The sequence below is a fragment of the Cololabis saira genome, chromosome 4, assembly GCF_033807715.1.
Source record: "Cololabis saira isolate AMF1-May2022 chromosome 4, fColSai1.1, whole genome shotgun sequence".
In the NCBI taxonomy this organism is placed as follows: domain Eukaryota; kingdom Metazoa; phylum Chordata; class Actinopteri; order Beloniformes; family Belonidae; genus Cololabis; species Cololabis saira.
The window spans coordinates 11792247-11817573 of NC_084590.1; the positions used below are offsets into that span (position 1 = coordinate 11792247).

The 25327-nt window shown below is 40.9% G+C and overlaps 1 protein-coding gene across 1 annotated transcript; it reads left to right on the top strand.

Annotated features, from left to right (window-relative positions):
- klc3 (kinesin light chain 3) lies at positions 1–25277 on the top strand. The gene is made up of 14 exons (XM_061718862.1): positions 1–232; positions 3622–3897; positions 7719–7784; positions 9764–9928; positions 10033–10108; positions 10345–10490; positions 17847–17929; positions 18019–18106; positions 19268–19369; positions 19460–19633; positions 21075–21174; positions 21255–21426; positions 22224–22290; positions 22368–25277. The coding sequence occupies exons 2-14, from the start codon at positions 3661–3663 to the stop codon at positions 22449–22451; spliced, it is 1560 nt and encodes a 519-aa protein (XP_061574846.1). The 5' UTR covers positions 1–232; positions 3622–3660; the 3' UTR covers positions 22452–25277.
- Positions 25278–25327: the final 50 nt, after the last annotated feature.

Below are 25327 nucleotides of genomic sequence, written 5' to 3' on the forward strand. Positions count from 1 at the left end.
AGCGCAGGTGATGCTGCCGCCAGCTTGACGTCAGTGTTTCTGTGACGGGAGCCAGAAGGCGACAGGTGAATAATTTACACTTTTTTACTTTTCATCCTCCACCTGTTCAACGCCAAACAAACTCAGAGCCCCGCTGAGGGAAGATGCCTCGGCACAAAGGACGTAAATAACAGTATTTCTAGTCGATAGGACCAAAACACGCAACCACGCCGCAGGAGCCTGGACTTAGCAGGTGGGCTATAAATAACTTTATTTCATTTAATATATTGTCTGTTGCGTATTTGAAATTAAAGTGTGCATTCAGATTTTTGTGCTGATTTATGATTATGATTTATGATCTGTGGGAGAAAGACATGAACTCGGTGTCGTCGTGAAGTGAGACGTGTAAATAAGTATGAATGGATAAAAGTATCATTGAGGCCTGCTGGTGTAAACACAACACATCATCATCATCATCATCATCATCATCATCATCATAGTCATCATCATCTTTATTATTATTATTATTATTATTATTATTATTATTATCATCATCTTTATTATTATTATTATTATTATTATCATCATCATCATCTTCATTATTATTATTATTATTATTATTATTATTATTATTATCATCTTCATTATTATTATTATTATCATCATCATCATCATCATCATCATCATCAGCCGCCAGGAAACAAAACAACCCTCTGATTTATTTATTACCTTTAAGCACATTTGATGTCCAATCCTCCACAAACATCAGTAATAATCAGTACTGGAGTTGTAAAAAGAAATCAGGGGGGATGGTGGATTTTATCATATGATAATTTGTGCTGATTACAAATAATATAATATATTACAAATAATAGCACTGACCAAAACACCTGCAGGAATGACATAGCAGCAGTTAAATGCAGCCTTCTGTAAGCTTTAAATATCCACTGGGCTTACATCAAATACATCAAAACACAACAATAAAAAACAGTTTTCTCAACTTATCAATATGACTCTGTCCTTCACAGGATAAGTAACATGGATCACTGCAAAAACTCAAAATCTTAACAAGAATATTTGTCTTATTTTTAGTTAAAATGTCTCATTTTAGTAAGAAAAAATCTCATTACACTTAAAACAAGACTCATCACTGGAAAAAACAACAATTTCCACCTGTTTCAAGTAGATTTTCACTTGAAATAAGTAGAAAAATCTGCCAGTGGAAACGTGGATTTTTTTTTGCTTGTAATGAGAAGATAAATCTTGTCCCACTGGCAGATTTTCCTACTTATTTCAAGTGAAAATTTACTTGAAACAGATGAAAATTGTCAAATAAGTTATTTTTCTGGTGTTATTTTTCTGGTGATGACTAAATGTTGAAATAGCAGTAAAACCACATTCATTGATGAAATGACATAAGGGATGGAAAGGAGGGATGGCAGTTTTACAGGGGGGATGATTTGGACTGTTTTTATTTCAGGGGGGATGCCATCCCCCCTCATCCCCCCTCAACTCCAGTACTGTGTATTACCTTTTAGCACATTTGATGTCAAATCCTCCACAAACATCAGTAATAAGTGAATCTCAGGTGTAATAATAACACCTGAGGTTTTCTGCTGGTCCTGCATCTCATTGTGGTCCCTAAGGGTGTCATAATGTTTATTTTGTGCATCTGTGGTTGTTTTGTGTTTCTTTCCTGGTGGTTTTTGTCTCCATTAGATTAGATTGTCCTTTTATTCCTCCTTCAATGGGGAAATTCACTTTGTGTAGCAACAGTACACACAACACACACACACATGCAGGGAAAGAGTAAAAAATATATAATTACAAAATATAAACAGCATATACATTGCAATGAAAATAAAAGTAATGCAGTACGAGAAAGGAAAGAAAAAAGCAGGAAGGATGTTATGAGGTAGACAGATATTGCACATGTTGTTATTGTCCGTTGCTACGGTGATCAGGCCTGGTTGTGGAGTCTGACGGCAGCGGGGAGGAAGGACCTGCGATGCATCTCAGTGACGCATCGCGGGAGCTGAAGCGGTCGCTGATGGAGCTCAGTCTCATGAAGGGGGTGGGAGACATTGTCCATGATGGATGAACCTTAGCCACCATCCTCCTCTCCCCCACCACCTCCACAGGGTCCAGACTGCAGACCACTTTTAGTCATCTTATCTTAAATTTCCAGAGCAGCAACTCTTTTATAACCTTTTTCATACTAGTTTAATACATCTGGAAATAAATCTGGAGCCTGGAAATCTTGTATTTGCATTTTAGAGAGTTTGAGGGGGAAGAAGTTAAGAAAAGGCTTTATCAGCCTTCAAGCCTTCAGTCAGTCACGAGGTCACAGAGAGGAAGAATGATCAGACATGCTCTCATTCATTCCAAATGTCAATTTAAAATCACTAATTAATCTGCCGTATGAGGTTTTCAGACGTTTTCAGCGAGGAAGTGAAAATACATAAAGAAAATTGAGAATAGTATGCAAAGGAAATGAACATTTTTGCTTGGTTGTGGACGAGACAACAGATACATCAGAAACGAAGCGGATGAGGAAATGCAAACCCTGAACAATAACTTCCTCTCTGTACGTGCACTTAATCCCAGTTATGGTGATACAAAACCTCTTATTGCAGTTGTGAAGAGACAATCTGCTCCATTTCCTGTATCAAATATCTTTGTTGTTTATTTTTGTTACACTAAACTCTTAAAATGTTCTTCTTAAGTTTATTTGCCTATTTTTAAAAGTACGTAGGAATTCTTGTGCAGAGGACACTCAGTAAAAACACGAGAAGGAGTAAACATTAAAAACTAAAACAACAATAAAAATGATAAAATATCAATAAATGTCAGACACTTTACACTTCACCTAAGCATATTGCACATTTCCCGGTTGGTTGTCAATAAACAGAGGTAGATTGGTCAAGAGGACTGATGGTATTTTGATTTAGCCATCAGTCTCACCGTAGCAGGGAAGAAACTGTTGTAAAAGTGTGATGAAACTGTGCGTTCTGCTCCGTCTCAGGCTGTATGAGTGTTTATGTTTGAGGAGGTTTCTGCTTGGTGATGTTTGTCTCTGATGATGCTGCGTGCCTTCTTCCTGCAGCGTTGTGTGTACATGGTGTCCGTAGAGGGAAGTTTTGTTTTTATGATCCTATAAGTAAGTAAATAAAACACATCTGATGAAATTATAAACAAAAAAAGAAACTTCAGATGTCCATTTCCTCCCTCTGCTTTTTGGCTCTGATTACACCACAAGTGAGGCTAAATAATCCTGTTTCCTAGACACGGTTTGCAGACATTTTGGGAGGCGTGATGTTGTTTTTAGCCTCTCATTGTTTAACGGCGCCGTGCTGTAAATAGAGACGATCTGGTATCAGCAGATTATGGACACAGACGTAATTCACTGACCAGAAACTGGAAAAACATCACAGATGCAAAGAAAATTTAACACTAACCTCTTAAGTTTTTACTTTTGAAACAGGTCAACAGGATTTATCCTGTTTGGATGAAGAATTGTGACTTTAAAATCATTGGAAGGGCTGGAAAATGTGTGGGACATCAGGACAGACTTGGATCAGAACTCAAAAGTAGTGCACCTGTAACCGTAACGTGGTTGTAACCGGTCTTTGCTGTTCCCAGTTGGGTTGTCCTGAGAGCAGGAACCTCGCAGACCGAGCCATGCTGTCGGCGGAGGAGATCCTGTGCAGCACGCAGCAGGTGATCGCGGGCCTGGAGGCCCTGAGAGGAGAGAACCGCAGCCTGCTGGAGGGGCTGCAGGAGGCCATGGAGAGCCGGACGTCCTCGTCCTCGCCGCCGCCGCCCTCGTCGTCGGGGAGCAGCAGCGTGGAGCAGGAGAAGAGCGGCATCATCCGGGAGTCGCTGGAGAGGATAGAGCTGGGCCTGAGTGAGGCGGAGGTACGAGCTGAACACTGCTGCTTTCCTCTTTGGTTTATTTCAATCATCAACTGAAACTGAGCAAACTTACTCCTGGTGCATCCACATAACTCACTACAAAATACTGCTATAAAATCATCTCACGTTAGTGTTTGTCAGCTTATTTCTACGTGAATCTGTCAAACAACTGCGGCTCTGCTCAAAACAGTCGAATATTCAACAACTTTCTGGTTCCAAGATCCTGAAAGAAAAATGACAAAAACCTCCCAGAAGGGCTAAAATGTCATGTCACTTCCAGTGGAAACCCCTTTACTGGCAGAGTATGTTCCAGTTTACGTCGTTGGGTGAGGACGACACCCCCTGGGGCTGAGATCTGTGATCTGTGAGGGTTAAAGGTACACTTGTAGTTCTGGAGACCACTTGTTTGTGGTCTTGGTCTTGTCTCGGACTCGGATAATTGAGATGCCGTTGCACACCAAGGTGACAGAATCTGGTGATCACCAGTTCTTCAGTGTAATTTGGCTACTTTAATGGTAAATAAAATAATTTCAAGTCGGTAATTGTATCTTTAATCTTTAAAATTCACGTTTCATCTCCAAATTAAGTCCAATTTTAACCAGTAACATTTACTATTCATTCCTTTTCTGAGGTGGAGGGGGGTGTTGGAGCTGGTTATTCTGCTAGAGGACTTTGGGACTAGTTAGTAGTCGTGTCAATCCTTAAAAGCACTGGAGTCAATCCTCCAATAGTGTAGAAATAGCGGTAGTGCAGTCGCCACACATATCTGATCTCAGCTGATGGATGAAAACATTTAAAGTGAGTTCAACATCAGACATCAACTTCTCTGTGTAAAGCTGGGCATACACTGTACGATATTTTTAATCGTTTGAGACTGACCCATCTCACACTGCACGACTAGACCGCGGAGTTCAAAAGTTCACAGCCCACGATTTATGGTCTCACACTGTACGACCCGATGCTCGGATGCTTTTTTTTTTTTTTGCTCACACTATACGATCATAATCCTCCCGTCGTACCTCTGTGTACTGGAACTCGAGGACGGTTTTGAGGCAGGGGGGGGGGCTGTGTCCACCCAAACGTGCGTCCTGCCCACCCGATCAAAGTTATGGGGATCCTTTATTTTTTTATAATTAAATTTTTTTATATATATACAGAGGGTTGCAAAAGTATTCACCCCCCTTGAACTTTGTGACCTTTTGCCACATTTCAGGCTTCAAACATAAAGATATAAAACTGTAATTTTTTGTGAAGAATCAACATCAAGTGGGACACAATCATGAAGTGGAACGAAATGTATTGGATATTTCAAACTTTTTTAACAAATAAAAAACTGAAAAATTGGGCGTGCAAAATTATTCAGCCCCCTTAAGTTAATACTTTGTAGCGCCACCTTTTGCTGCGATTACAGCTGTAAGTCGCTTGGGGTTTGTCGCTATCAGTTTTGCACATCGAGAGACTGAATTTTTTGCCCATTCCTCCTTGCAAAACAGCTTGAGCTCAGTGAGGTTGGATGGAGAGCATTTGTGAACAGCAGTTTTCAGTTCTTTCCACAAATTCTCGATTGGATTCAGGTCTGGACTTTGACTGGGCCATTCTAACACCTGGATATGTTTTTTTTGTGAACTATTCCATTGTAGATTTTGCTTTATGTTTTGGATCATTGTCTTGTTGGAAGACAAATCTCCGTCCCAGTCTCAGGTCTTTTGCAGACTCCATCAGGTTTTCTTCTAGAGTGGTCCTGTATTTGGCTCCATCCATCTTCCCTGTCCCTGCTGAAGAAAAGCAGGCCCAAACCATGATGCTGCCACCACCATGTTTGACATTGGGGATGGTGTGTTGAGGGTGATGAGCTGTGTTGCTTTTACGCCAAACATAACATCTTGCATTGTTGCCAAAAAGTTCAATATTGGTCTCATCCGACCAGAGCACCTTCTTCCACATGTTTGTGTCTCCCAGGTGGCTTGTGGCAAACTTTAAACGACACTTTGTATAGATATATTTAAGAAATGGCTTTCTTCTTGCCACTCTTCCATAAAGGCCAGAATTGTGCAGTATATGACTGATTGTTGTCGTATGGACAGTCTCCCACCTCAGCTGTAGGTGACCTCTGACCTCTGCAGTTCATCCAGAGTGATCATGGACTTCTTGGCTGCATCTCCGATCAGTCTTCTCCTTGTATGAGCTGAAAGTGTAGAGGGACGGCCAGGTCTTGGTAGATTTGCAGGGGTCTGATACTCCTTCATTTCAATATTATCACTTGCACAGTGCTCCTTGGGATGTTTAAAGCTTGGGAAATATTTTTGTATCCAAATCCATCTTTAAACTTCTCCACAACAGTATGTCGGACTTGCCTGGTGTGTTCCTTGTTCTTCATGATGCTCTCTGCTCTTTAAACGGACCTCTGAGACGATCACAGTGCAGGTGCATTTATACGGAGACGTGATTACACACAGGTGGATTCCATTTATCATCATTAGTCATTTAGGTCAACACTGGATCATTCAGAATCCTCACTGAACTTCTGGACAGAGTTTGCTGCACTGAAAGTAAAGGGGCTGAATAATTTTGCACCCCCACTTTTTCAGTTTTTTATTTGTTAAAACAGTTTGAAATATCCAATACATTTCGTTCCACTTCATGATTGTGTCCCACTTGTTGTTGATTCTTCACAAAAAATTACAGTTTTATATCTTTATGTTTGAAGCCTGAAATGTGGCAAAAGGTCACAAAGTTCAAGGGGGGTGAATACTTTTGCAACCCTCTGTATATATAAAAAAAATCCCCAAATATCTGTACTGTTTTTGATTGGGTGGGCACTGCGCATAATTTTTAGACACAACAATGAACGCATACCGCAAAAGTTGTGTCTCGGCGGAGGGAAGTGTTCAGAACAGCACAGCGCACACACTGAAGGATGATTTATGGTTCTGCGTTAAACCAACGCAGAGCCTACGGCGTAGGGTACGCGGCGACCCGCACCATACGTGGAAATGCGGTCTTTTTTTGCTATTAAAACATGATTTGTAATGTGAATTTGCAACACTTAAACTACAAATAATAGTTTTTGACGTGACATCAGAGATTGCGTATGCTCTCTGCGAAAGGATGAGGCAAATCGGGTCGCAGCTGCTTCAACTGTGCGATTCCTTCACGAGGAGCGACCAGGATATCAAACACGTTTGATTTTCTTGCGACCTCACGATTCGTGATCGGGAGCTCGTCGTGAGGTGTTAATCTCTCGTCGTTACCCCACGTACACTGCACGAGGCACGAGCAACGATTGGATCAAAATCCGTCCCGATCCAAAAAATAGTCGCACGACTGGAAAATCGTCTCAAAACAAGCCGATAATCGCACAGTGTATGCCCGGCTTTATTGTGCTGCAGTTGAATACATACTCATATGGAAACTAGCTGAACCAGGATGGCGCTGATGTTCTACAACTCACGCAGGATCAGGAAATTACTAGGTTTGTTTTTGGTCTCGGTCTTGAGCGGAACTGGTCTTGGTCTTCATACTCTCTGGTCTGGTCTTGTCTTGGTCTCGGTTTAGGCCTTTAGGTCTTCTTGACTACAAGTCTAGTTAAAGGTCACGGCGTGGCGTCATAGATGCCAGAAATGAGTTTGTCAGAGCTTACAAAATGATTTTCTTTTATTTATTTCTCCCAACATCCGTTACAGATCCAAAAATAAAAAACCATCATGGAAAAGCACCACAAGTGTTTCATTATCATCACATCAGAGTTTCTCAAACTTGCCTAAAAGTGAAACTGATTAAATGGATTGAACGTCTTGGTGCATGTTTGATTGTTTTCCCTCCAGGTGATGATGGCTCTGTCGGCTCATCTCGGTTCGCTGGAGGCAGAGAAGCAGAAGCTGCGTGCTCAGGTGAGTTTCTGCAGGAAAACCGCGTTATAGTTATTATACTTCAGTGCATTTAATAACTGGATTCGTCCGTCGGTGGATTAACGTCCACTTACCTGAGTCGGGGCGGCAGGAGACGTCCTCCTTGACGCGTTTATCCCACATACCTCTCCTGCATCCCTCAGCATTTCCTTCCCTACAGACGCTGTGGTTAGGGCTGGGGATCCATTCAAATGTCAAGATTAGATTCCGATTCTTAAGATTCAGAATCCATTATATCGATTCGATCAAAAATATCGATTTGGGTTAATGTTATTAAAAATGTTTTCTGAGCTGTAACCTGAATTATATGACTGTAGTTATCCAACCTATTAATACTAGTATTATATTGAGATTCAACAGCAAGTATTGGCAGCTAATGATGCTGTAATGACCAATCACCTCCCAGAATGCTGATAGAACTGCTTTCAGAAACATCGTGTGGGGCAGAATTACCAAACAGATCCAGGGAGGAAACAGAGGAGACGTGTTTATATCTGCTGTTAGGACATTAACCTGGTGCATTATAAAAAATATGACTTAAAAATTCACCCAAAAGCTGTTATTGTTGAATACAAAAGCACTTTTAAGTTTAACATGAAAAAGACATTCTCAGCCAGTGACAATGTCAACATTGTTTTCATTTTTATTAAAAGTAAATTAAATAAAAATATATTATTTTTAAAACATTTTTTTGACTGACTGGTTCATGTTTATTACCTCTTCAGACAGACGTTTGCGAGACACCCTACCATAGTTGGGCTCCGGTACTTTAATTAGCCGGCTGAAGCCTTGTTTTCAACCACAGAATACGGGCGAATATCTTTGCAAATTAACCCGCAAATATTTTAAGAGAACATGCTTAAATTTAATCTGCTGTGGTCGGTGGACGACTTGGACTGGAGATCTTGGGGACGTCTCAACATCTGGTTCCTGCGATTGGTTGTATTACTGCAGTACTTCACCTCCGTTTGGCATAAAACTGCTTTGCTCACCTTTCTCCCCGTATTTTCTGAACCCGAAATGGCCCCAGACAGGAGATTTAAACCTTTCAGGAGTTTTCAAAACCGGCGCTTTGTTTTTGTTTTTTTTAATATATTTTTTTTTACTTTTACCGGTGAATAAATCATGACCTTGCTCAAAAATCATGCTTTAAAAATGTCCACAAGGTGAGAATGAAAAGTTAGCCTTGCATGACTTTTCCCATCTAAAAGTCTTTTAAGTCTTCTTTGAAAACGTATTTATTTTCTTTAGCTTTTGGTGTAAATAGTGGCCTACATCTGTGAGAAGTGACTGTGCGCTTTGTGTGTCTGTTCTTTTGCTGTCTATTTTCTATTTTTTTATTACTATTTTATTGATAATCCTAGCACATTAGTGATTTAACTGTTTTTACACTTTGTACTGTAGTTTCTTTTGGTATTGCTTTCTTCTTTTTTTAAATGTACACTGTACAGCACTTTGGTCGACCTTGGTCGTTTTTAAATGTGCTATATAAATAAAATTGACATTGACATCTATTCTCACCTCCAAGTCGTCAAATACTGGCACTTGGTCTATAGTCTCCTGCACTGGATACAAAGGGAACCCCCAAAGTATCATTTTTGGATATGTACAGTCCTCTAAGCTGATAACAAAACTGTTGCAGGTAGCATCTCTATGATACCTTTACACAGCAAACTATATTTCTTTTTCTTTTTGATTAAAAAAACCTGCGCTTTGTTAACGCTGCCGCTACTCTTCGATGCCATGTTCATTGTTTGATAGTTTCACACCTATTAAATGACGTGAATACTGGGATTAAAGTTAACAGGGAGAAAAAGTAATGATGAAAAAAACAATCTTTAGATCTTTAGAATACATCTCGATATTTAGGAATTAATACGAGAATCATTTAGAATGGGAGGATGGGTTAAACGGAGGATGGGTTATCTCAACACGGCCTGGTTGTGGTGCTTCCTCCTCAGGTGCGTCGGCTCTGCCAGGAGAACCAGTGGCTGAGAGACGAGCTGGCCAGCGCGCAGCAGCGGCTGCAGGACCGGGAGCAGGAGGTGGTGACTCTGGAGGAGCAGAACCGACACCTGCAGTTCATGGCCTCCATCCGGAAATACGACCAGGACGAGCCGCCGCTGGTGAGGGAGTAAACTCTTCACCGCCAGCGACCGGCGAGGAGCAACGTCTTCTCTCGTCTCGAAGCGTCTTCCTCACACTAACTGAACTGTCTTTCTTCTCTCAGGATGACAGAGACGTTTCATCCAACAAGGAGTCTCTGGATGACTTGTTTCCCGCCGAGGACGAGGAGCCGTCACAGAGTAAGGCTCAGCTCGGCTGTGAAGCTTTTTAATTACTTTTAACGGCTCACAGCGGGAAGGTTGCATCCCCGGGTTAAACGTAGATCACCGAATCAGGCGGGACCGCCGGTGCTGAGGGCATTGAATAACATATGTTGACACTTTCCTCCCAGACGGTGATGCTCTGGTTGATTTGTGGGAATCGGCAGGTCGGATCTTAAAGAAAACTACGTTTAACTCAAAGCGTCTTGTTTCAGTGTCGCAGCCTCATCACAGCAGCGCCGCCGCCGCGGCCCAGCAGGGCGGCTACGAGATTCCCGCCCGCCTTCGGACACTCCACAACCTGGTGATCCAGTACGCCTCCCAGGGCCGGTACGAGGTGGCCGTGCCGCTCTGCAAGCAGGTGAGACGGACAGTCCGGAGTGTCGGTTTCAGCATCGTCTGAAGGACTCATCGTCCGTTTTAGGAAGAGAAACAGCTTTTCAATCCCGTCGGCGTCGTCACTCCCTAAAACTGAGCCACTGTCGATCTAAAGAGATCCAGATATTAAAAACATGGAAGAGGAAACACATTTTTTGTTGTTTTTTTTTTTTAATTTCTTAAAACGGATAACAATACAGGTGCGCTAAACAAAAACAGGAACGCATACAGGTACAGGACAAGAGGGGGCGCTAGAAAACAAACAGACAAACAAAACAGTACAAAGCAACAAAATCAATGTTTGTGAGCGTGAATACAGGGGTGGAGCAGGGGTTCCAGCCCAGGGAGGGCCAAGCATTCTTGATGGGCCCTTGTGGCCAAAACATCCCCGTTAAAACATAATCGCTAAAAAAAAAAAAAGCCATGGATCAGCCCCTTGACACACAACCACAGCAGCAGGAATACGGTCAGAACCATCACATGAGGTTTCAGCACCAGGGATTTTGCCAGTCATTATGTCAAACCTAATTATAAGCCAAATGCAGACTTTAAGATATAGGTATCTAACTGGAGATAAAAATCTAATGACATCCAGTGATGTCGGATTCAAGCCGAGTAGCACAATTCAGACACACGTGTTCAACCTACACGACAACAGTTTACAATGTGCGACAACATGTACAGGACTGTCTCAGAAAATTAGAATATTGTGATAAAGTTCTTTATTTTCTGTAATGCAATTTAAAAAAACAAAAATGTCATACATTCTGGATTCATTACAAATCAACTGAAATATTGCAAGCCTTTTATTATTTTAATATAGCTGATTATGGCTTACAGTTTAAGATTAAGATTCCCAGAATATTCAAATTTTTTGAGATAGGATATTTATTTTATTTAATAGGGACAATGCAGGTTTACATGTGATCACATTCACTCATTACAAACAAGCCAATGTGACTGATGTTCTGCATACAGAGATTATAGCTATTGCTAGTTTCCATCTCCTGTCATTTGAGTTTTCTTAAGCTGTAAGCCATGATCAGCAATATTAAAATAATAAAAGGCTTGCAATATTTCAGTTGATTTGTAATGAATCCAGAATGTATGACATTTTTGTTTTTGTGATTGCATTACAGAAAATCACAATATTCTAATTTTCTGAGACAGTCCTGTATTTAACACAATGGCCAAGCAACACGGCGGTCAAACCGCAACAAACAATATAGGAAAGGCCATATATTCAGCATTATGACAATGTTATCAGAAATGATTAATATTATTAATTATGACCACTACCGGAGCAGGCAGAAGAGTTATATAACACTTGTGTTCATAAGGATAAAGTTTTGTCTGTTGACTTCTAACCAGTTTTCGCATCAGAAGTGTAGCCTTAAAATAGGAAACTCATGCTGAGTTTCAGCAGCTGAAGTTGATTAAAAACTATCTCCTGGCTGCATGGATGAGGCCAGACTATTAAACCTATTAGACTATTAAACCTCACCTTGCTCTCAATCGACAGGGACTTCGCCATTGATAAGAGCAAAGTGATTGAAAGGTTTGCGGCGATGAAGAACCGACTGATGGTTCTATGAGGAGGTCACACACAGACTGTAAATAGTTCGGATTTGAAAAAGTTTTGAAATTAAAGTTTTTGCATTTTGGATCGTTCAATGTGTTCATCGCCGTATGTAACTATTTCTAAAAATAAACTTTAGAATAAACGTCAGAGGTCCTAGTTTGTGATTTTTAAACATGCTGCTGGCCAGACTTCACATTGACTATTGCTTCAATATTCTAAGTTAAGACCTACCCTGGACTGATCCCACACCAAACTTCATTTTGCTCACTTCCTATTTAATTTCAATTTCTACAGCAGCCTTGTGGTCCGAGTATACAGGATAATTACTTTGACTACGATAAAGTACGCCCCCTGCTTGTAGCTTCTGAACAGTGCAAGTCAGCTCATTGTTTCAAGTCTTCCTGGTTAAAATGATCAAATTCCACTTGATGAAAAAAAAATCTTAACAATTTATAATCAATTAATAATTCCCATCCCTAGGTTGTACTGCTGAAAAGAGAGACCTTGTTCCTGGACAGCAGGCTCCTTCTTGCCATCGCCTCTAGAAATATTGTCTCCACATTCACCAGCTGAGGCTCAGAAAGTAAATATATCAGCTGCAAAGAGGAAAAAACTACTAACTACCGAAACTACCATTTAAAGTTATTTTATTACATTTCTTTTTGTCCCCAGAGTGACTTGGTTTTGCAGCAAAATGGAGGGTACATAAGAAAGTGAAACATAAAAGCAGATTAAATACTATTGACCCTTCTTAACAGCAAGTCAGAGTTATCTTAACATGTAGTTTATTAATGATTGGAGACCCAAAGTACTTACATCGCTGCACAAACTCCACTTGCTGTCCTTTCATGGTGGTGGTAAAGGATAATAAAAGATGCTACCCGCAGCACCGTGGTCATTTTCACTGTTGTCATGGAGACGCACTCTGACAGAAATGTCCTTAACGTCAAAATGAACCTGAAATTTTGGCTTCACAAATTTGTAGTCGTTTAAGGCAAGTTTATTTATATAAAACATTTCAGCAACAAGGCAAGTCAAGGTGCTTTACACAATGAATATATGCAAAGTGTATAGGAGAAAAAAAACAACAAACAAAAAAAATGTGTGTAATTGTGGAAACAGGAATGTGTTGCTAATGGAAATGTTTGTGTAGTGATGGATGGGATGATTTCCAGTGCTCGATGTGCGCCTCCGTGTGTGTTCTGGCATCCTGGATCAGCAGCGGATGTCCCCTCTGTTTCTTCTGCTGGATGGGGCTTGAACATCCCAGAGAAGAACCTGCAGCTCACTTAAAACGTCCCTTTTTGAAGGGTTTAACTTCATCCCTTAAATCATCTTCATCAATCGGCTCCCTTGCTTCTTCATCCTGCTGGTCAGATGTTGCATCATCTTTACTGGAGCTGGCATCATTTGATCCCTTTGTAAATTGTAATATTTTAAAGTCTTCATATTTGACTTTCTTCAAAGTTGTTTCTACACAAGTTGCTTTTTGTTTGTTAGAGCTGCCTTCATTTGATCCATATTTATCAGGTAATATTTTAGAGTCATCATGGTTGACACTCTTGCAAGTTTCTTCAACATATGTTGCTTTTCGTTCAACATATGTTGCTTTTCGTTTATTGGAGCTGCTTTCCTTTGATCCATCGTTGATAACAAACCATTTAGAGTCTTTCTTGGCTGTAATTACAGCTCTCCGTACAAACGTTGCACCTCCTTTACTGGAGCTGGCAGCACTTGATCCTTTTTTAACAGGTAATATGTTATCGTCGGCTAGCTTGACTTTCTTGGAAGCTCCTTCTTTAAATGTTACTTTACGTTTATTGGTGGTTTTCTTGTTAAAGCTGGCTGCTGCTGCTGGTTTGTGACAGCTGCCGCCATCGCTTCCAGAGGTTCCAGCCTTTTCCTCGTCACATTTAACAAAAGTCCCCTTTCTTTCATCAAAGTTGTTTCTACACAAAGTTGCTTTTTGTTTATTAGAGCTGCTTTCATTTGATCCATCGTTGATAAACCTTTTAGAGTCTTTCTTGGCTGTAATTACAGCTCTCCGTACAAACGTTGCACCTCCTTTACTGGAGCTGGCAGCACTTGATCCTTTTTTAACAGGTAATATGTTATCGTCGGCTAGCTTGACTTTCTTGGAAGCTCCTTCTTCAAATGTTACTTTACGTTTATTGGTGGTTTTCTTGTTAAAGCTGGATGCTGCTGGTTTGTGACAGCTGCCGCCATCGCTTCCAGGGGTTCCAGCCTTTTCCTTGTCACATTTAACAGAAGTCCCCTTTCTTTCATCAAAGTGACACACTGTCATTAAAGTATTTGCTGAGATCATATAACGTCGATGATCAGCAAGAAGAAGGTGTTTCATCGTGATGAACTTATGGTCGAGAGCTTCACTTGGGGTGATCCGTTTTCCTGGATTCATTGCAAACATCTGCTGCAGGAGACTGATGAATGCTTTGGTGTCTTCACGACAAACGGGGTTCATTCTTCGTGGCTGCATTACCATCAGTTGATCCAGAGAAAACACATTTGTAAAATTACCATGATAGTTTTCAACATTCTTTCTTGTTATCCGCGAGTATTGATTTGGGGAATTCAGCCACCACGTACGATGAGAATCCTTCTTGACCAGATGAAAGTAGTGACGGGTGTTGGCTGCCTTGTCCAGGAAATCATCGTCAGGTTGACCGTTCAGTTGCACCATCACCCTCATGACCTCGTATTCACTTTCCATCGGATACAAGTGTTGTCCGAGGTACAAATAGGCCAAAACACAACCAAGGGTCCACATATCGACGCCTTCATCCAAGCTGGGATGTTCTAGTAGGACTTCTGGGGCCCTGTAAGAAAGGGTTTGAATAATCCCGTCCTTCCATAAGTTTGATCCCTTGGTTGCAAGACCAAAGTCTATCAGCTTCACCTTGAAAGGCTGTGAACGATGGTTAACAAGCATGATGTTGTCCGGTTTAATATCAGCATGAACCAGTTTTATGCTTTTCAGAGCCTTCAAAGCGACGAGCATCTGCTGAGCAATCGGCCTGATTTCACTAATGCTAAGTGGAGTGTAATTCCTGGTTTCCATGAAATCATCCAAACTCATGTCCAACCTTTCTAGCACCAAACAAAAATTGTTTTCATACCTGAAATGTTCTGTTCATTTTTAATCCAACACACCCCAGCGCGTGTGTGTGGGGAAAAATGTATAATACACCACGTGACCGACCGCGGCTCGCGTTAGATCACGTGATTAAACGCTCAAGGGTTGCAGTTCCTCAGCTGACCGATAGAGGGCGGGGTGCAAACGCGAGTCAATGTCCACTGACAACGTCCAACTTTATGAATAAAACAAAAAAAAAGTCCAACTTTATAGCATACATAAACATATTTACAGCCTGGTTAAAAAAAAAAATACAGTTTGGCCTCAATCATTTTATTTCTTATTCATGACAACTCTGAGGTAGGTACATTTTTTTTTGTACCACGCCAGCAGAGTTTATATGAAGCTGTAGTGGCTATTTGTCCTCCAGGTGAATTGTTGAAAATAAAAAATAAATAACTCAAAAGTATCAAACTGTAATAAACAAACGGCCACTGAAACACCTAGGAAGTGAATTTACGCAGGATATAAACAAAGTCCATTGTCCAGGCAAAAAATAAAGTTTCTCGAGCTTTATTTAACTGGCAAACAAACAAACAAACAAACAAACAAACAAACAAAGAACAATGGCTCTTTGCTGCCTCTCGTGCCCTGGTAAAAAACCATCTGCCCTCCCAGGTGCCTCACCTGTGTCTGCCAACCCCTATATGTAATCTCACCTGGTGCCTTCAAAATAAAAGCATGGTGAAGTAACAAAATAAACTTAATCAATAGTAAATATCATAAACAAACAAAGTGTGTTCCCAAAACTATAGCACAAAAAAATAAACTAAATAATAAATGATTAAATAATACAAAAGTGACAAATAGCTTTAAATTAATTTCTAATATAACTGATTGACAAGGGGGCAATCAATCAATTAAATAAGTAATGTAAATTATAATAATAAATATCTATCTTCACCAATATCACAATCCTCTTTAGACATAGCAAAGCAGTAATAATGGCGATCTATATAAAAAAAAAATACACACTTTCAGAAAAGAAAAGGAAAATAAGTAACAATAAATGTTTGATTAATAATCAATTAATAATATAATAATTACAGAAGTAATAACAGTAATATTCTAACAATTATAATAATCACAATTACAGTTGCCATAGCAATAATAACAGTAATATTAATATAATAATTATATTCAAAAATAATCTAATAATAATAATACAGTCTTACTCATAATAATGCACACATTAAAGGTGACCTATTATGGCATTTAATGTATATTTTAAATAGGCCTTGAATGTCTTAAAAACAATCAAAAGCTTGTTTTTTCTACATAAATCAGAAATTCAGCCAGTGGGCCCTGTCTCTAGTTTTACCGCTTCTAACCTCCTTCTCTATGAGGGATTCTGAGGGGAGGGGGGGCTATGATAATGAGGCTCTGTGCTGATTGGCTGCCTGGATGACGTGTAGCAGGGGAGGGAACAAAGCCTCGCTCTGGCAGAAGAGCCGGCTCCGTACACAAACCGTGTCCCATGCGAGCGAGCTTCAGCGACAAAATCAATTCCATTGCTTTATTTTCTATTGGACTGTCTTAACTGGCCGCGAGTTTAACGGTTTCAGTGTGGACAGAGAGCGTCCGATGTCACGAAGCTCGACTTGATAGTCGGACACTCGCATGCAGTTACACGGTGTAAACGGATCTTAAAGCCTGAATTACGGTTCTGCGTTAAATCGACGCGTACCCTACGCCGTAGGCTCTGCGTTGGTGTAACGCGGAACCATAAATCAGCCTTTAGTTCCCTGAAGGGGGAACGGGTCACCTCGTCTTCACACTAATTCACACAGGAAGATTTAATTGAATTCTAAACAGGTACACCACAGTTATTTACTCCGATTCCTCATCATTTAATTTCTTATGTTACAAGACAAATGAATCATGTTAACTGTAAAGAAATCACAACACTGAATGTTCACAAATGACAACTTTATTGTTAAAAAAAATATAACATAAGTTGTATATAAATAACATTTATGCACTATTGCTGGCTCAAGGAAGGACCGTGCATCTTCTGAAGGTGTCTGAACAGCTTCAGGTGCTTGGAAGATCTGAAACCATAAACAGAAGAAAAATGTATTACGGTACTAATAGAGCTCCGTAACACGGAGTAACACCGGAGCTAAGCTAAATACTTAGCCCATGCAAAGATCATACTTGTAAACAAATATAAATAACAAAAAAAAATAACGTCACTTACTGCTGACTCGTGTGCAGTTGCCGGGTCCGTGCTGTTGGTACTGATCTTTTTATGAGGGTAAGTGTCGATGCAAAACCTCATTTTTACTGTCCCTCGTTGTTGAAGCAGCCACACGATACACCGCTACGAAACAATGGCTGACGCTCCGGCCGGCGGAGTTAGTTGTGGGCATGGTTTCAGCAGCGGAGGCCGACCTATGGAAATCTGCTCCCGTCGTTACGTAAGGACGGGAGCAGATTCTGAACGGCTCGTAAAAGTCACATGACACTGAAAGGATCCTCCGCGCGGCTGTACAGACACTGCAGAATTTGGTTGCTTTACTCCTTCTGTCTTGTTTTTCATAATAGGTCCCCTTTAAATAAAACAAAAAAATAATCAAATCCATGTTCTGATGTCTCAACAGGCTCTAGAAGACCTGGAGAAGTCGTCGGGCCACACCCACCCCGACGTGGCCACCATGCTGAACATCCTGGCCCTGGTGTACAGGTGAGAGGGGTTGCCGTAGCAACCACCTCCCTTTGAGACGGGCGTTTGTGTTGTTTTTTCTTTAAAAGTTTCTATATCCTCCACCGCAGAGACCAGAACAAATACAAGGAGGCGGCGAACCTGCTGAACGATGCGCTGGCGATCCGGGAGAAGACTCTGGGAGTCGACCACCCCGCTGTGAGAAACAAGCTTCCTCTGTTTCAGCAGATAAACATTCACAAAAACCTTTTATTTAAAACTTTATTCAAATATATATTTTTTTTAATTACCAAATTAAGTTAGACATTTGTGTCCATCCGAAAATTTACCGTTACCGACATTCACTGCGATGACCGACGTCAATTCTCCCATGTCGGTAAATTCTGTGTTTTGATAAAAAGATAAGAACGAGAAGGGAAACCCAAGAAAATGGCTGATGGTTCAAACGAAGAAGCGGCTGACGTAACAGGGCTGTCTAGTGTGAGACTCGCGCATTTCAATAAGTTCACACACTCTCGTGCCACACATGGCATTTCTCACGCTGAGAAATTAACTTTACCGCCCCGTAATTCCAACAGACACCCTGCAAACGAGTCACGGCTACTGTTGAGCTCTCAACTCAGAGCAGCTGTCTGGAGTTACCGACCAATCGGCCAAACTGAAAATAAGCTCTGAGGCTGCGTCCGAAATCCCAAACTTCCACCCTAATGAGTAGCAAAAACAGTATGAGAGATTTTTTAGTGCGTCCGAAACATTAGTACGTACTCAATAGTATGATCTATCCGTACTCATTCCGGAGAAATGTATTAGTATGGATTGGTGGACACTAGCTAAGCAGAAACTTCCCACAATGCAATGCAGCGGTGTTTGGTTGCTAAGTGATACGTATATGTCATAAGTATAATAAGTATAATAATATTATTATATAATATTAATATTATAATATTTGTATATAATAATATTATATAATGTCATCTTGTTTCGGCCAGAATAAACAGGAAATAGCGGAGCAAAATCTTTTTTAGGGCCCTGAAAATCGTAGGAGTGGCCCTAAAAAGACTCAGCGAGTTGATTTAATGCCTTTTATTGTTGTTTACACGTGTCCAGTGAGCTATACGTACGTGGAATGAAACTGGAGCGTCTCACTCTTTGGTGCAACAAGTAATATTAGAAAAAAATATGTGTATAAATAATAAATACAAAATATGTTATAGTTTAGGGTGGTGATGGCTTTCGGGAAGAAACTGTTCCTGGATCTGTTTGTCCTGGTCCTGGTCCTGGTCCTGGTCCTGGTGCCTGTAGGGAGGGAGGAACCAGCCAGTGATCTTCTGAGCTTCATGTCCGTCTGTGCGTCTGCAGGTGGCGGCGACGCTCAACAACCTGGCGGTGCTTTACGGTAAAAGAGGAAAGTACAAGGAAGCAGAACCTCTCTGTAAACGAGCTCTGGAGATCCGAGAGAAGGTGAGAAATCAGAACCGCCTACCTTTTTAATTCATGCTTAAGATGCTAGATTCATATCTTTTACATACTTGGTTTGTCGTCTGTGTTCAGGTTCTGGGGACGGATCATCCAGATGTGGCCAAACAGCTGAACAACCTGGCTCTGCTGTGTCAGAACCAGGGCAAGTACCAGGAGGTGGAGCAGTACTACGAGCGCGCTCTGCACATCTACCAGAGCAAGCTGGGACCCGACGACGCCAACGTGGCCAAGACCAAGAACAACCTGGTGAGAGGAGCTTTTTCAACCAGGGATATTATGAAATATCCTTTTTTCAGGAGGTCTTTGACACAAAGGTGACGTTCGGATCAGAACCGCAGAGTGATACGGTACCACAGCTCCATTTCCGTTTTCCTCTGTGATTGTCATCAGGGTCCTTAAAAAGTCTTAAATTCCATTTTTGGTAAAATAAGGCCTTTAAATGTCTTAATTTGTCTTGAATCTCAATCCAAGGGTCTTAATTTTAGAGGTATTCAGTCATCAGTGAAAAGTTTATTTCATCGTTTTGAGGAGAATCTCCTGCAGAGGTTCTAAATCTGTGTTGCCAGGTTGGGCAAGTTTCAGCCCAATTGGGCTGAAAAATATACAGTATATTTGGAATGCTTTTCCTGGTTTTTACTAAATATTTAGGAGAAATTATTAACAAAAAAAGTTTCCATTATGGCAGAGAAAAGTAATCTTTCTTTAGAGCCTGAACTTTTTTGGGGTTATTTAGTGGTGTTGTGAAGCTTGAAATTTATAACACATTTAATAATTGACGGTTTTAACATAGAGAATGTTTGATTCGGGCTGGTTTTTCAGTATAGTAATCCCTCGCTGTAACGCCGTTCACCTTTCACGGTCTCGCTGCTTCACAGATTTGCATTGTGTTATGGATTCCGATTGGCTAAACAGTCTCCCCGCTTCTTCACTTCCTGTGTGTCAATAAGTTCGGTTTAATACGTACTGTGCATGTACATGTACGTAAAACAGCTTTCCAAATTTAAGTTTGCTAATTTTCTCCAAAACCCATAATGTCTACAAAATGTTCTGCACCGATTCTCCCGTTCAGATCCAATAACTCGGGTCGCGGTGAGGCGGTGCTGATCCCTGCAATTTGAAGCCTTGTATAATAATTGTAAAAAAAAAGGTTACTACTTCACGGATTTCACCTATCACGGGTTCTTTTGGGAACGTAACCCCCGCGGAAAACGAGGGATTACTGTATTTCGGCAGGTTTTACATCGCCTTTGGGATGGAACGTAACCTCGACCTCAGCACTGGATTTCTTAGTGACTTCATTCAATTCAATTCAATTTTATTTATTTATATAGCGTCTATTACAAGAGAAGTTTTCTCTAGGATCTTTCCAGAGACCAGAACATGAACCCCCAAGCATTTATTACATAAACATAACAAACATTGGCAGGTAAAAACTCCCCTAGTGGGAGAAAAGCCTTAAGCCAAACAGTGGCAAGAAAAACTCCCCTTTAGGAGGGAAAAAACCTTGAGCAGGACCAGGCTCAGCACTTGTCTTTATAGTCTTAGATTTTGTTTGAAAATGGTATTAAAAAGTTTTAAATTTACCTCTGCCAAACCTGTAGACACCCTGGTCCTGGTTTCTGATGATGATGATGACATATCTCCTCGTTTAAGTCCATTAATCTTTAACTTTTCTCCACCCCCTCAGGCTTCCTGCTACCTGAAACAAGGGAAATACAGACAAGCCGAAGCGCTGTACAAAGAGATCCTGACCAGAGCTCACGAAAAGGAGTTCGGATCCGTGGAAGGTAAAAAGTCGTTTGAAATTAGACCCATCTGCCCGACCCGTATCATGACGCGGTCCTCCGTCCGTCCGTCTGTCCCTCAGGAGACGGACGCCCCAGCTGGTCCGCCGGCGAGGACGTCGGCTCCACGCCGGACGGACTCAAGCGCAGCGGCTCCTTCACCAAGCTCCGGGAGTCGATACGCAAGAGCAGCGAGAAACTGGTGCGCAAGCTGAAAGGAATAGGGATGGAGGAGATGACCCCGAGGAATGCTGGGTAATAACCTCGGAGACGGGCCTGAGGAACCGCAGCAGCCGCTACGTCTTTATGTGCAGGACTGTCTCAGAAAATTAGAATATTGTGATGAAGTTCTTTATTTTCTGTAATGCAATTTAAAAAACTAAAATGTCATACATTCTGGATTCATTAAAAATCAACTGAAATATTGCAAGCCTTTTATTATTATAATATTGCTGATTATGGTTTACAGTTTAAGATTCCCAGAATATTCAAATGTTTTTGTTATTTAACTTTTTATTAAAGAAATAAAGTCAGTCATACAGGATTTACATCATCGCAGTATCAATATTGCATTGTTTTTCATAAAAAAAATAAATAAATCAATCAATCAACCAATGAAAGTAAACAAATCATCAACCAAAATCCGATGTACAGTCAATTCAAGACTAATACCAAGTAAATAAATAAATCAAGGAGAAATCAAAAAGAAGATGCATCTGTAAGGGGACAGCAAAAAAGGGACCTTCACTTCCGTCTCTCGAACATTCAGAGGAGTCACTTTAATATAGTAAATACCCCCCTCCAGAAAAAATAAATAGATAAAGTAAAGTAAAATAAATAGAATATTAAATTTTTTTTAGATAGGATGAGTTTTCTTAAGCTGTAAGCCATGATCAGCAATATTAAAATAATAAAAGGCTTGCAATATTTCAGTTGATTTGTAATGAATCCAGAATGTATGACACCTTTGTTTTTGTAATTGCATTACAGAAAATCACAATATTCTAATTTTCTGAGACAGTCCTGTAAACGTTGGTTTGTTTCTCCGGCAGGATGAAGAGGGCCAACTCTCTGAACATGCTGAACGTCGGGAACAGAGACAACCAGGACGGCAGCCAGGTGAGCAAACGTTCAGCCCATTAGCGTCTCTGAGCCGTGAGCGGCGGCCCGGTTAACCTGCGCCCTGCGTTCCCCAGACCAGCCACCTGACGGACAGCCGGGGCCTGAGCTCCAGCACGCAGAGCCTGTCGCGGCGCGGATCGCTCGGCGGGACCAGCTAACGCCAGGACGCCACCAGAACCCCGTAGCTAAGCTCACGCTCCGGTCTCGGCTCCACCGGGACCTCCACCCTCGGCCCAGAACTCAAGAGCTGGACGGAGACAGATCCACCGACCAAAGTATGTACCGATCCGGCTCGTCCCACCCGTCACGAGGCGTTGGGGTGGTTTCATTCCCCTAAAGGTCCAAACAAGCTCTTTTAACGTAGTTAACCTTCTAAGATCCATCAGCCATCAGGAATCATCATCCAACAAGACGGAGAGACGGAACCCGAACCCGACGTGAGGCTTCAGGTTCTGTCGGGTCGCAGACGTCTATTGGGAATCATCGTTTTTTAAAAAAGGTTGTAAACAATGTTTAGAGGTTTTGCTCCGTCTACAGAAACGGGCGGCGCCGCGATTGCTGACATGATAGATTGATGTTTGCTGTTCCCCCATCATGACAGACGTACTGAATCGTTTCATTCCTGGTTTTTAAAATGTTTGTTAATTCCAAACCGTAAACATTTAAAACCCACGTCACCAGAAGTCTGACAGAATAACATTTACATCCAGTGCAGTTGGGAAGATTTTTGTCATGAAGCCTTTAAAAACGCATTTCTGTTAAAGCCACTTCCTGTAGCGATACCACGTCTGTCCACTTGGGGGCGGCGTGTTAAGACATGCTGGATCATCAGTGACTACGTTTACATGCAGTCAAAATTCGGGTTATTGCTAATATTCCGGTTACTGAAACATTTGGAATAATCTGTTTACATGGTAATTAATCATTCGGGATATCTCGATCAAACCAGCGACGCACGGAGAACAACATGACGCATTTCCCGTCATTTCCGCTTCTTCTTCCTGTATCCAAATTCAAAACAAATGCTGCTTCGCGCAACTTTTCTCTCACCTTTTTGTAAATCTCGCTATCCCCTTACTTTCTACCGTCTACAAATGTCAAAATGTTCATATCCTTCATTACATTTATGAAGTGATTAGTCTCCTCCTCACTCCAAAAGTGTGGCCTGGTCTTGCGTTTCGCCGTGTTTATAAGAACTTCCTGGACTCAAAAGACCAGGATTCCTTGTGAACAGAGCATGCGCAGAAAACAAATTCATGTTCCGTTTTATGGGGATATTCCGTTTGGCGTTTACATGACCGAATATTCGGTTTTTAAAAGGAGTAACCCAGGGGTCATATTCAGGTTTTAAAAAACCCGAATATGAGCAAATTCGGGTTATTCAAAGGGGTTATTGGTGTTTACATGGCCGTGCAAATTCGGGTTATTGCCAATATTCGGGTTTTAAAAGGGTTATTGACTGACTGCATGTAAACGCAGTCACAGGTTCTTTTGTCAACAAAGCGTTGCTAAACGCCACAGTGTGGTCAGAAGTGTTACTGTATCAAGTAGCTTTAATAGAAATCTGAAAAATAAATAAAATAAAAAGCTATTTCAGTCATTTTAATATTGTTGGTGAAGTTTACCGAGTTTAAACACGTTTCCTTCAGCTGTGTTGGACAACTTCTGACATTCCAGCTTAAGAAAATAAGATAAGCAGCGTTGTAGGTCCCCCGTTGAAAACCAACACCAGCTTTAAGACGCAAGAATAAAGAGCCAGTGGTTATTTTATTGTGCAGATGTGGGGAATCTATCCTTGATCAAATGTTTGTTTGTAAATTATTTTGTTGTTGAAATTTCACAGTTTTGTACATTTTAAATCTCTGAATAGTGTTTAGTTTGTTTACTAAAAGGTAGCGCGACTTAAAAATGTGTTTTCCGTTACAGACGACTTCTTTTCTCAGAACACAGAGAACGAGGGGAGTGGGGGGGGGGCAGCGTTTGTTAGTCAGACGGAGAATAACAGCTAAACGCTTTCGTTGAGAGAATGTAGAGAAAATCTACTCAAAACATTTGTTTGTGCGTATTATCTGATTTGTGCTTGATTTTTCTGTTTTTTTTTGTGAGTAACCTGCTCAAAGTTACGGACAAAACGATAATTCCGAATTCAAAAAGCCTCCTATACGCACAAAGCTATAGATACGCACAAGTGGTTTTGAGACTATTTTCTCGCCTCCAAGGAGCGTCACAGATTCGTACGTACATGGTGCGTTTAAGTGCTGGTGGAAAGCTGGGTCATCTGAACTTTCATCTGAGTCCAGCGTTATTTCCCTGCATACTGCACTCTGGGTCCTTGTTCTCTGAAAAAAGAAGTCCTCAGGTAATATTACCAACATCGACACGTGTCCCGGTTGAGACCGGTACTGCAACCCCAAGATATAAAACACTCCAGAAGTTTATTTATGATATAATCTTAAAGACTTGAGCGTTGGTGAATCCAAGATTAACTTCTGAAGGTTATGTTCACGTCTCTAAACGTATTAACCCTCGAGGTGTCGGTAGAAAAACACTAAACTTTATTTCACCTCCCTCACTTTACCTTGATCAAATCATGGCTTTAATGACCTTTAAATCTATTTATACTTATTTTATTTCAGATATGAGGAGTCAAACTAAGATTGCATTAAAATAAGTCTATATTTTAATTGAATTTAATTATTTTATAAATACTCTCCACTCAGGTTTAGTTCAGACGAGTCAAAAAACACCATTTGTTGGATAATAACTCCCTGGAATAAACTTCACCACTGATCACCTTGTTTTGTTTGTTTAAAGAGCAGAAGTGTTAATAACTTTAGACTGTTACAAGCTTAAAAATCATGAATACTTTATAAAGTGTAAAAACACAAACATGTGGAGGCTGGATTGTCGGTCGACTCTGGATTTGTTTTGTGTGAAAGAAATGTTTGTATTTTATATCTGAGCTGAATTAAATGACGTTAAGACGGCGACTCCTGTTTGGTCTTTGATGGTTCGAGCATCAACGGTCGATTAA